Source organism: Myxine glutinosa, chromosome 5 (assembly GCF_964187855.1).
Source record: "Myxine glutinosa chromosome 5, kmMyxGlut1.1, whole genome shotgun sequence".
Classification (NCBI taxonomy): Eukaryota; Metazoa; Chordata; class Myxini; order Myxiniformes; family Myxinidae; genus Myxine; species Myxine glutinosa.
In genome coordinates this window covers 90,895,725-90,907,852 of record NC_136265.1, presented here as the reverse complement: position 1 = coordinate 90,907,852, position 12,128 = coordinate 90,895,725, and the positions used below count along the sequence as shown (strand labels likewise).

The 12,128-nt window shown below is 44.6% G+C and overlaps 1 protein-coding gene across 1 annotated transcript in view; it reads right to left on the bottom strand.

Moving 5' to 3' along the window:
- LOC144892334 (uncharacterized) overlaps positions 1-9,569 on the bottom strand; it is a 58,248-nt gene extending 48,679 nt beyond the window's left edge. The window contains exon 1 of the mRNA XM_078778351.1: positions 8,595-9,569. Coding sequence (XP_078634477.1) covers positions 8,595-9,518 — 924 coding nt within the window. The 5' untranslated portion in view covers positions 9,519-9,569. The remainder of the gene's footprint in view (positions 1-8,594) is intronic.
- Positions 9,570-12,128: the final 2,559 nt, after the last annotated feature.

Here is a 12,128-nt window from a genome sequence, read left to right as displayed (position 1 = left end):
ACTTTTACTGTTTTATTGGCCATTTAGGACAAATATGACGGCCGAACCACGTGACCGATGACGTCATCATTGACATATTTTATTCCCCATGGAGAGTTCTTTACAATGACCCATGTCTCAATTTTTTCTATTCAGCACTTTCGGAGATATGGAGGTGCAAACTTTATCCGTTTTTCCAAGATGGCGGCCGAACCACGTGATCGATGTCATCATCATGAACATATTTTATTCCCCATGGAGAGTTCTTTACAATGAGCCAGCTTTGGAGGCCAGCTTGGAAATGTGGTTTTCCCAGGAAAGATCATGACAGATAGTGAGACCCAAGAGCTTGAGTGACAGAACTTCTTGGAGAGGATTGTTGAGAAAGTAGATGGGAGGGTTGTCCATACGGTCTTTTCGGAAAGACATCGTGAGAGTGTGAGATTTGTCGGGAATGACAGACATGTTCCACTTGTTTGACCAGTCTGTGATTTTGTCCAGGTCTGCAAAGAGTGCGGAGGCTGCAGACTGCCAATCTGAGGGATGAGGTATGGAGCGGCAGAGTGGAGTCATCAACAGAGAGAAAGAGAGGATTTTCCAGAGAGTCGGACAGATCATTGATGAAGACCAGAAAAAGCACTGGGCCCAGAACACTGCTTTGGGGAACTCCAGCCTGAACAGGAAGGGGGAGATGAGAGAAATCCATTCAGGGGCACATGTTGACTAAGATCAGAGAGGACGTCCGCAAGCCATGCGTGGAGATTTCCATGGATACCATAGGAGGAGAGTTTGGTGAGCAGAGCGGGGTGCCAGACCGTATCGAAGGCACGTGATATGTCAAGGGGGACAGCTCTGATTTCCTGTTTGATATTGAGGACCTCCATCCATTGTTGAGACAACAGAAGCAGCATGTCCAAAGTAGAATGACCTGGTCTGAATCCAAATTGATGATCAGAGATCAAGCCATTGGAGAAGAGGAAGGATTTGATGTCAGAAGCGATGATGGATCCCATGACCTTGCTGATAAATTGGAAGCAGGCTGATTGGTCTGTAGATGCAAGGATCTGTTTTTGCCCATTTTTTGTGTAAAGCTGCGATGTTGGCTGATGTCCAAGCTGATGGCAGATGACCTTGCACAAAAGAGAGGGTGAAGAGAACAGAGAAAGGGTGTGAAAGAGCGGCAGAGCAGGATTTTAGGACCCGTGAGCTGATGCCATCTTGTCCAGTTGCAGAATCAGAGTCGAGGATTGACAGAAACTTCTCCATCTTGTCAGGAGAGAAGGACATAGAGTCCAGGAGCAGCTGGGTACGACTGGTTACAGTGGGCAGAGAGACAGATGGGTTTGGGACACAAGATTTTGAAGGAAACACACACAGAGTTGAGGCATTCAGCTTTGTCACGTGCAGTGTCAGCTGTGTAGCCGTTTTAAGAAAGGGACGGGATGGCAGCGGAGCAAACACCAGAAACAAATTTGACCAGATACCACCAGGATTTCGAAGAGGGAGACAGGTTTGAGAATTCACTCTTGAGAGTGGAGAGATATTGTTTCCTGGCTCTCCTGAGGGTGACACACACTTGTTCCGGGCTTTGTGAAAGGAAATGAGATTGCCTTCCGTTGGCTTTGCCTTCCAGAAGGCAGAGGCAAGTTGTTTCAGGGCAATTGCCTCACCCCAAATATTCCGTGTACCATGGACGGGAGGAGGGGTATGACAACTGAAGACGAGATGGGATAAATCTGTGCATGAGAGAGAGCAGTTTGATTTGGAAGAATTTCCAGGAAGAATTGATGTCAGAGGCAGTAGAGATGGGAGACAAGTCCAGATGATTTATGGTTGCTTGAGTAGCGAGCCAGTTGGCCTGAGTGAAATGCCAGACTCGTCGATGCTGAGGAGGCTCTCTGAGAATGGCCAGAGAGATGTCCACTTTAACAAGCATATGGTCAGATGAACCGATTGGAGCAGAAGAGCAGCAGACATTTGCAGGAAAGTTTGTCATAACCAAGTGTAGAAGACAAAATAACTGCAGTCAAGCGCTTCCTATTGCCACAAATGAGCTTCCTACACCTCCCTACTGGCAGTTTGGCTCACTCTTCTGGTGCAATTTGCTCCAGTTCTCCTCGATTTTAAGGGTGTCTTCTCCCAACTGCTGTTTTCAGATCTCCCCACAGGTGTTCAATGGGTTTAGATCTGGACTCATTTCTGGCCACTTCAGAACAGTCCAGCATTTTGTCTTGAACCACTCCTGGGTGCTTTTTGAAGTGTTTGGGGACATTGTCCTGCTGCAAGACCCATGACCTTCAACGGAGACACAGCTTTCTGACACTGGGTTGAAAATTGCGCTCCAAAATGCCTTGGTAATCGCCTGATTTAATGATGGCATGCACACATTCAAGGCACCCCGTGCCAGAGGCAGCACAGCAACCCCAAAACATCATTGAACCTCCTCCACATTTAACTGTAGGGAAGGTTTTCTTTTCCTTGAAGGCTTCATTTTGCTTTCTGTAAACATGGAGGTAATGTGCTTTACCAAAAAGCTGTAATTTGGTCTCATCTATCCACAGGACATTCTGCCAGAAGGATTTTGGCTTGTTCAGGTGTGTTTTGGAAACCTCCAGTCAGGCTTTCTTATGTCTCTCTCTCTCAGCAGTGGGGTCCTCTTGCATATCCTACCATAGAACCTCTTTTCATTGAGTTGGTGATGGATGGTGCGAGTTGAAACTGTCGTACCTTGTGTCTGAAGGTCAGATTGAATCTGTTTGGCAGTTGATCGAGGTAGTTTCTCCATCAGTCAAACAATCCTCCGCTGCAATCTTCAATCAAGTTTTCTCTTGCGGCCACGTCCAGGGAGGCTGGCTACAGTGCCATGGGCCTTAAACTTCCTGATAACATCGCGTACGGTGAACACAGGAACATCAAGGTCTCTGGAGATGGACTTGTAGCCTTGAGATTGTCCATGCTTGGCTACAATCTTGTATCTGATCTCTTCAGACAATTCTCTCGTTTTATTTCTTTTCTCCCTACTCATTGCGGTACACACAGTGACACAAAACAGCAGAATGACTCCTTTTCTCTTTTCAAACTGGTTGAATGAGTGATTTTTATATTGCAGGCACCCGCAACTCATCTTGGGTCAGTTAAATTACAAAGTTAAGGAGAATCACCTGCTTTAATTCTAATTATGTCTCACAACTTCCAAATTATGTCTCAAATAGGGGACCGAAAAACAACAACCACCACGGTTCCCGAAAAAGGCCAACCCCCGCTTTGCGGGGAAAAATGGCCTCTAAAGGTGGTTATATATATTTTATATAAGTTCCAAAAGGTTCCAATAATATTGACCGGCCCATTTTAGGATTTCTGTGTGGAATAAGCTAAGATTTCGTAATTTTTTCAGCCTTTTTTATTTTGTTCCACTGCAAACCAAAGAAATACATATGTGGACACCAAAATATTTTTTAATTTCAACTATTTTCTGGAACAAATGGTGTATGATTTGAAAAAAGTGCAAGGGTGCAAATATTTTTGGCCACAACTGTAAATGTAAAGGATAAGTTCCACAATAAATTTTGACACAGGAGACAACTTACTGCCTTTGCCCATCATGCCTCTGCTGTATTAACCCCACATTGATTCAATATATTGAAATCATTTTGATGGGAGATACAGAAAGAATAACAGCACAGAGACATGAGCAGGGTTTATATTGTGCGAAATATATTTCCAACATCGTGATTATGGGCTGGCAGCATTTATGTCTATTTATATATATATATTTAATTTTAAAGGAAAAACGATAACACTTCGTTGGAATTTGTTTTGAAAGCCATTAACTAGACCTATTGGCCGATGTATATTCCAAGTTTCAGCTCGTTTCAATTTATAGCCCTTGAGATATGAGCGCTAACACATTTTTGGCGGACAGACGGACAGACACCAATGTGATTTTGAGGGTTTTCTTAATAAAACTCAAGAATGCAGAAATAGACATTGGTGAAATTTGGAACATATTACCTCAACGAACAAAGCATTTACTTCTGAAATTTGGAACATATTACCTCAACGAACAAAGCATTTACTTCTGAAATTTGGAACACATTACCTCAACGAACAAAGCATTTACTTCTGAAATTTGGAACATATTACCTCAACGAACAAAGCATTTATTTCTGAAATTTGGAACATATTACCTCAACGAACAAAGCATTTACTTCTGAAATTTGGAACATATTACCTCAACGAACAAAGCATTTACTTCTGAAATTTGGAACATATTACCTCAACGAACAAAGCATTTATTTCTGAAATTTGGAACATATTACCTCAACGAACAAAGCATTTACTTCTGAAAGTTGCAGCCAATTTCGACCAGTAGAAGCCGAGAAACGAATTTCCAGTCCCCATGTCGAAGATGCATACAGAGAAACGATCCCATATAAAGGCAGGGGAGCTTTGCGCTTCCTTTGATTTCATTATGATCTCAAAAAGATCTGATGATTGCAAAAATAATAAACTAAAACAACACTTTGACATCATCAAAAAAGGAAATATACACCATAATCCCTTGTGGGCGACGCCATCCTCCCCTACAGACACGAGTTTGAGTGGAAAGTGATTTATGCAATTCGGCAAAATAACAGGATTCAAGTTGAAATGTCACTTCTTCAGGTTGAGGTAAAAAGGTACTTTTATTACTCCTCCGTTCGCTCTCCCGTTGCTGCGGAAGTCTCAGACCTCAGATCTGTTGTTGGGCCATGGGCTGGTGTTATGAAATGTCTGATGTTACCATGTTAACCCTTGATATGACTTTCATGGGGGTGGATGTGCTTCTTTTTCTGCTTGGAGCCGTATGAAGCCGGTTGCGAAGCAAGATCCTGTTGCTGGACAACAGAACCCTAAAACAGCCCTCACACGGAGTAGGATGCAGGATACCGACCGATCTCACAGTGAAGATTAATATGGTCCCAGGTTACTTTGTGAAAAATGTCATCTTTTTATCCCAAAATGTAATTAAAATAATAATTCTTCTGTATCCTTGTACTTGGTTTTAACTGCCCCATTAAAAGCCCCAACTGAGGTACCAATGGTACACGCGACCTCTAAATGAAATAGACCGCCAATAGTCACGTGGTGAGGTGGTTCGAAAACATCGTCATCGCGGACCAAGTCACGAGCTCAACCTTCGCGATCGCTGATATCGAGTGAAGAAACAAGTTAAAATCTATCAGAACGGTATCTTTAGCGCAACTCACGAATGTGTTTAAAACACCAAATCTCCACAACATTTCCTCACCTCACAACTCGCTTTGGATAAAATGTTTCTTTCGCTGCTCGTTTCTTGGGAACCGCATCCACTCGCCTCTTCTTCTTCTTTATCGTAATAAATGATACTTCCGTCGGATCCCGCTCTATCATTATCTCACCCCCAACAGCTTCTATTACGACATCATTGTTTCCAGTATTTAATGTTGTTAAAATGTATTTCACACAAAAATATCCATTGTTGAAAGAAAAAGAGGAAAAAGAAGGTTCGACAAGCCACGCTGGAATATACACCCTTGTTGGATAATGCAAAAACCCTTTGGTATTACACATGTCGTATTATGTAACCTGTTTCCGTGTAGGCGGAGTCAGTTGCTCGATGATGCCGAATAGCGGAAGGTTTGCGTGTTCGGTCACTGTGTTGTTTGAATAAACTCACATGTTAATTTCTGCATCCTTGAACTTTTCACATGGCGGAGGCGGGAAAAGGAGCATTGTGCGCAGCTCTGGGTGTGATCATCGGTTCCCACTTCCAATCCAAACTGATAACGGTGGATGGCAGCGGATTGACTTTCGATTCCGTCCGTCGTCATCGGTCGCGGGAAGGGGATTTCTCACGTTAATGTCTGTTTCGTTGGTGTTTTCAGAGTGCGACGTCACTGAAAGGTTGTTGTTGTTTATTTGTGGTGCCCGTTTGTTCGAGGACCAGAAACCTTTCGACTGTTCCGCATTCCACGGGTGTGTTCAGTTACCAAGCGGCTAACTATCGCTTGCCAAGCCAGACGTTCCTTATCAACGGTATCAAATGGAGTGGTTTAGCCACTTGGTGAACATTCTCGAAGAAACTTGGTAAGTGAACCCACCTCTTGGTAACTGAAGCCTCCTCTTGTTAACTGAACCCACCTCTTGGTCACTGAAGCCACCTCTTGGTAACTGAACCCACCTCTTGGTAACTGAAGCCACCTCTTGGTCACTGAACCCACCTCTTGGTAACTGAAGCCACCTCTTGGTAACTGAAGCCACCTCTTGGTAACTGAACCCACCTCTTGGTAACTGAACCCACCTCTTGGTAACTGAAGCCACCTCTTGGTAACTGAACCCACCTCTTGGTAACTGAAGCCACCTCTCCTGGAGAAACTTAAAGTCCCACAAGGCACGGTGGACATGTGGGGACAGGAAGAGTTTTACAGAAGGTTATCGGGTGGGTGAAAAAGAGATAGAAAGGAAGATTGTGAAGGGAAAAGAGCGGGAAAGAAAGGAACGAGATCGGGATTGGCAGAGTTGGAGTGAGAGAGTCGTGGAGTCCGACAAACACGTGACGAGACAGTAGAGATCCACACATTAAATAACGACAAAATAATGAAATATAAACACAAGAAGACATGGGTACCATTTGAGAAAACATCGCTGCAAGTAATAATTGATAACAGTTGGATGAGACAAATACAAAATGGCTGCCTTAGCATTGAAAGTTTTTCTTTTGGAGCAAAAAGGAAATCAGAACACAAACAAAACCAGAACCACAAGTTCAGGATGAACACGTGACATTTCCAGGATAGAATCCTTTTGAAGAGGGAAGATGACAATGTGAGAATTTCTTGGCTGTGGAGAACTCAAACTTCATAGGGGATTGGAGATGAAAGGACACTCATCACCAGGTACCATTCTCTATCTCCACACAGAGTGTCGGGGATTACAATCCTGGGTGGGTCAACACCCTTGGGTTACGAGATAGAGTGAGCAGGTATTTGCAAGTTGTCCATGGTGTCCGTAATAACTCACTCATACTTCGTGAAAGACACCATGGCATGTTTAACATTCACTAACACTAAGAGACAGGACCCCCAGCTTAACCTCCATACGAGAAATGGTGCACATATTGATGTATTTCCTGCATGTGAAAAACCAGGATGGCAGTTTGTAGCTGGGCTGAGATTGAAACAAAGGTGAGATAGCTCAGAGCCGTGTGCAGACCTCCAAGGTATCCCAGCAGCCCAAATGGATGGTGATTGGAGGAAAATGATGATTGCATACCCGGAGAACAGTGAGACAGAAAATAATGTGGCTTCGTGTTCAGACACAGACCCTTTTTTTTTTTTTTGTATGCTGAATCGAGGCTCGTGAAAGAGCTAACATTTACTTCACAAACAAATCAACCAGACAAACAAAATATATAAATACAGGGAGCGGAAGACAAGATGGGGAGAGAAGGGGAAGCACACAAACACTTGAGAGCAGGGAGATGTGTGGGAGGGAGAAGGCTTGGGGGGAGGAGGCATGGGAAAGGGGTGGGGGTGGGAGAAGTATAAAACACAAGGACACCAAGGACTTCCAAGACAGAAGTTGGTATTTCAAAAAAGTGGAATTGGGGTGAAATTAGCAGGGATAGAAAAGATCAAGGTTTTGGATGGGGGAGGATAAGAGATGGTGGTAAACAGCTGTTTTAAAGACCTGGAGGGTGGAGTGGGATTGAAGAGGGTGAGGGAGTTTGTTCCAGAGGCGGGAGAAAAGAGGAGTGAAGGAGTGAAGGTGAGCAGAGAGTCTTGATTTTGGGAGTTTAACCATAAGAGGGTTGCAGGCAGATCTTGTGCGACCTGTAGGAATATTTGCGGGACAGAGCCCAGAGAGAGCTGGGGGAGCGGGGGGGGGCAAGGCCAGAGAGGAGTCGGTAGAAGTCGGTAGTGTGTGTGTGTGTGTGTGTATGTGTGTCTGTGTGTGTGTGTGTGTGTGTACGTGTGTGTGCCTGTATATGCATGTATGTTTGTGTGTAAGTAGTTGTTGTTCGGTTGCTATCTCCACACGTTGGTGGGCTTCAAGAGATGGAACAGAAACCAAACAGTTCTCAAAGTATGCACCTCCATTGTGTTTGTGTGCTTATGTGGTATTTGTGTATCTAATATGTAAAATATATATATATATATATATATATATATATGTATATATATATATATATATATATATACCAACCCCATCCCCACTTTTTAGGCTTATCCCCCTTTTCTAGACTCGTGCTGCACCCTGCGGCTAATGCTCATGTGCCCCAATCTCTCATTGTGTATTCCCATGTGCATTTTAAGGTTGGATAGATGAATGAGAGACTTTCCACAAATTGTGCGTTTCTCCAGGCGTTCTCCATTTTCAATTGTCATGTGCATTATATTTAAGGTGAGGAGACTCGTTAAAAATTTTTTTCCAGTAATTGTGCACATACATACATGCATACAGGTGTTCTCCCGTTCGTTGTCATCTCCATTTGCAGGTTTTAGAAGGTGAGGAAGTTCTCTCAGAACTCAAAATGTCCCCCTCCTTTTTCGGTAAAGGATCGTTATTCAGGAACGTCCATTGTGAATCATCATGTGCCTTTTAAGGTGAGATGACTTATTAAAAGAATTTCCACAAATTGTGCATTTGAATGGGCGTTCTCCATTGTGAATTTCCATGTGTGTTTTAAGGGTGGATGAATGATTAAAAGATTTTCCACAACTTGAGCAACTGTATGGGCGTTCACCATTGTGAATTCTCATGTGTTTTTTAAGGGTGGATGATTGATTAAAAGACTTTCCACAACTTGAGCAACTGTATGGGCGTTCATCATTGTGAATCATCATGTGTTGTTTTAGGTTGGTTGACAGATTAAAAGATTTTCCACAACTTGTACATTTGTATGGGCGTTCACCACTGTGAATTGTCATGTGTGATTTAAGGGTGGATGGCCGTATAAAAGATTTTCCACAACTTGTGCATTTGTATGGGCGTTCACCACTGTGAATTGTCATGTGTTGTTTCAGGTTGGTTGACAGATTAAAAGATTTTCCACAACTTGTGCATTTGTATGGGCGTTCACCACTGTGAATCATCATGTGTTGTTTAAGGTTGGATGACTGATTAAAAGACTTCCCACAACTTGAACAACTGCATGGGCGTTCACCACTGTGAATTGTCATGTGTGATTTAAGTTTGGTTGACAGATTAAAAGATTTTCCACAACTTGTGCATTTGTATGGGCGTTCATCATTGTGAATTTCCATGTGTTGTTTCAGGGTGGATGATTGATTAAAAGATTTTCCACAACTTGTACATTTGTATGGGCGTTCACCACTGTGAATTATCATGTGCCTTTTAAGGTGGGATGATTGCTTAAAAGACTTTCCACAACTTGAGCAACTGTATAGGCGTTCACCACTGTGAATTGTCATGTGTGATTTAAGTTTGGTTGACAGATTAAAAGATTTTCCACAACTTGTACATTTGTATGGGCGTTCACTACTGTGAATTGTCATGTGTTGTTTAAGGCCGGATGGCCGTTTAAAAGATTTTCCACAACTTGTGCATTTGTATGGGCGTTCACTACTGTGAATTGTCATGTGTTGTTTAAGGCCGGATGGCCGTTTAAAAGATTTTCCACAACTTGTGCATGTGTACGGGCATTCTCCACTGTGAGCTCTCATGTGTATTTTCAATTTGTCTGGGCGACGGAAAGATTTGCCACAATTTGTGCATTTGTATTGATGTTCAGATTTCTTTCTTTGGTGAGCGTTGTGAAAATTATTCTGTGCAAACATCTCCACATTCATTTTGTCTTGCTTATAAGAATTCCTCTTGTTTGTTTCATCTGGTGATGTTGCAGTTGGTGCAGTCTCCCGTGTAGATTGAGTGGATTCACCTGTAAATACAACATCACATGATCTGTAAAAAAATAAGATTCACATGACCAGCCAAATGTGCCGAAACATGTACATCGTATTTGTTCCACTGCAGAAAACTAAAAATATATTGTTACAGACGCGGTTTTGGATGTTAGTTTACCGAGCGGTTTGGTATGACCGCGTCTGCACAGTTTACCCGATTCCACTCGAACGTTGGCCAAATCGCGCTATGCTAAATCAATTAAGGAAAGGACACAACGGCTGGGCTAAATGACACGACACCAGGGGTACAGTTCTCAAGACCTCCGGAGGAGGTTATAATATTTGTATGCAGAACGTTTAGATTACACTGACAAGAGGTACAGCATAGAAAAGTGGGCACTTAAACACGGTCTTATATTAGCCCCGACAGACCACAGATAAACGGGACAAGACTGACTCACACAGGGATTGATGGCAAGGAAGGGCAGGTAGTCGATGGATAGCACAAGGTGCACCTTGGCTCAGGGACAGGATAAAGCGCGGTCCAAAAGATGCAGGGAGGTCTCTCAGCGCTCGGAGGTGGCGACTTCTCTCTCCAAGCTGGGGGCGCATCTCACGTCACCTCCGGTAAGTGGCTGCGTATATCCAGCGGGGAGTGACACGCCCTCGGCTCGTTAGCTCCGCCCCAGATGGAATCGGCCCGCCGCTTCTTATTGGGTGCGGGGGGGGTTACCGGGCTCCGCCCTTGATGAGGAGCTGACAGTCAGCCCCTTCGTGGTAACCCCGTCGGAGCACATGGGCAATGGCGGCTAACCAAGCCGGAGTGAGGACGCCCACTCCCCGCGCCGCGGCCGCGCCGCCCCCGCTGTGGTTGTAGTTGTTGTTGTTCCATGAGATGATGGGAGGATGCGGAGATGAGGTTGTGGGGAGGTATTGGGAGGTCCTAAACTCACTACTGGTGCCATACAATCACATTCTGGTGCAACGAAGAGTCAGAATTAATGGAAACGAGTCCTTAACTGACATAGACTAAGAATAACTAGCAAGAGGTCCGAAAGTTGTCTACGTGAGATGCGGTGAACCTGGGCACGACATTTAATGGGGGAAAAAGGGGAAGGTCGGTTCTACAGAGTGTTGTTTACAGACAATGGGACTAGGGAATGGGGGATTGGGGATAGTTGGGGAGTATTGGGGAAATAGGGGAATATTTACAAGCGGATATGGATGGAGGCCAAATCCCATATCCGCAACATTGCACCCTTCTCTACCTCAGGGCGTCCCGACCCGATAAATCTTTACCTACTTTAGTGTGGCACTCAGATGTAGTTCCCTCTACTATTAACTCTACCCTGAGTGCGACAGTTTTACAGATGTTCACAAATGAGTAAATATGTCCCCCTGCGACGTTGCACCCTTCTCCTCACAGAAACACACCCACAGGATAACCGAATCGCGGAAAGAATTCTCAAACTAAACATACAGCCGGTAGGGAGCATTATTTACACAAGACTACGCTGATATTTACACTACGATCCAGGACCTGTTTTTGGAGGAACACATGCAGATGTTATGCATAGAGAGAGCACGCATGCCAGCATCGATACACCAACCCACGAGTGCTCTGTGGCCTTACGGCCTTTAATAATGTGCAGAGCACCCCATCCAAGCACCAAAAGCACCACCCCATAACACAGTCAGCACCATCCGGTGCACCAATAAAGTGTTCAACAATCACCGGTGGTGTCGCAGCCGGCCGATGTTCTGCCGCTGGTCTTGCCTTCGTGTGGTGCACTTGGCCTTCTGGCTTCTTTCAAAAATAAAGAAAGGCGCCAACCGCGTCCATTTCTAAATTGTGGCCGTCAGGGGGCCAACTATTAGTGGTTCACCTGTATGGCATAGGTGCCACGTTGACCAATAGGTCCATCACGGGTGGTGCTTGCCCGCAAAAGAACTGCGGTCCATTGTGGGTGGCCACAAAAATTGCGGTCCATATGGTGTATCGATCCCGGCAGCAAGCAGCGAAAGTGCAGGCCCACAACTGCGGAGCCAGCACCTCTCTCTCCTCTCTCTCTGCCCCAAAGCCAGATCCTCGGAGGTGGGAGACAAAAGAAGAAGACAAGTGAGTAAGGTGGTAAGGGCGCAAAAGTGCACGCAACATAAGGTAATGCACACTGGGGGCACATGGGAACCAGGTGAGACAGGTACGTTCCTACCGTACGCCCCCCCCCCCCCCACCAGGTAACCTACATTGCCCCTCCCTTA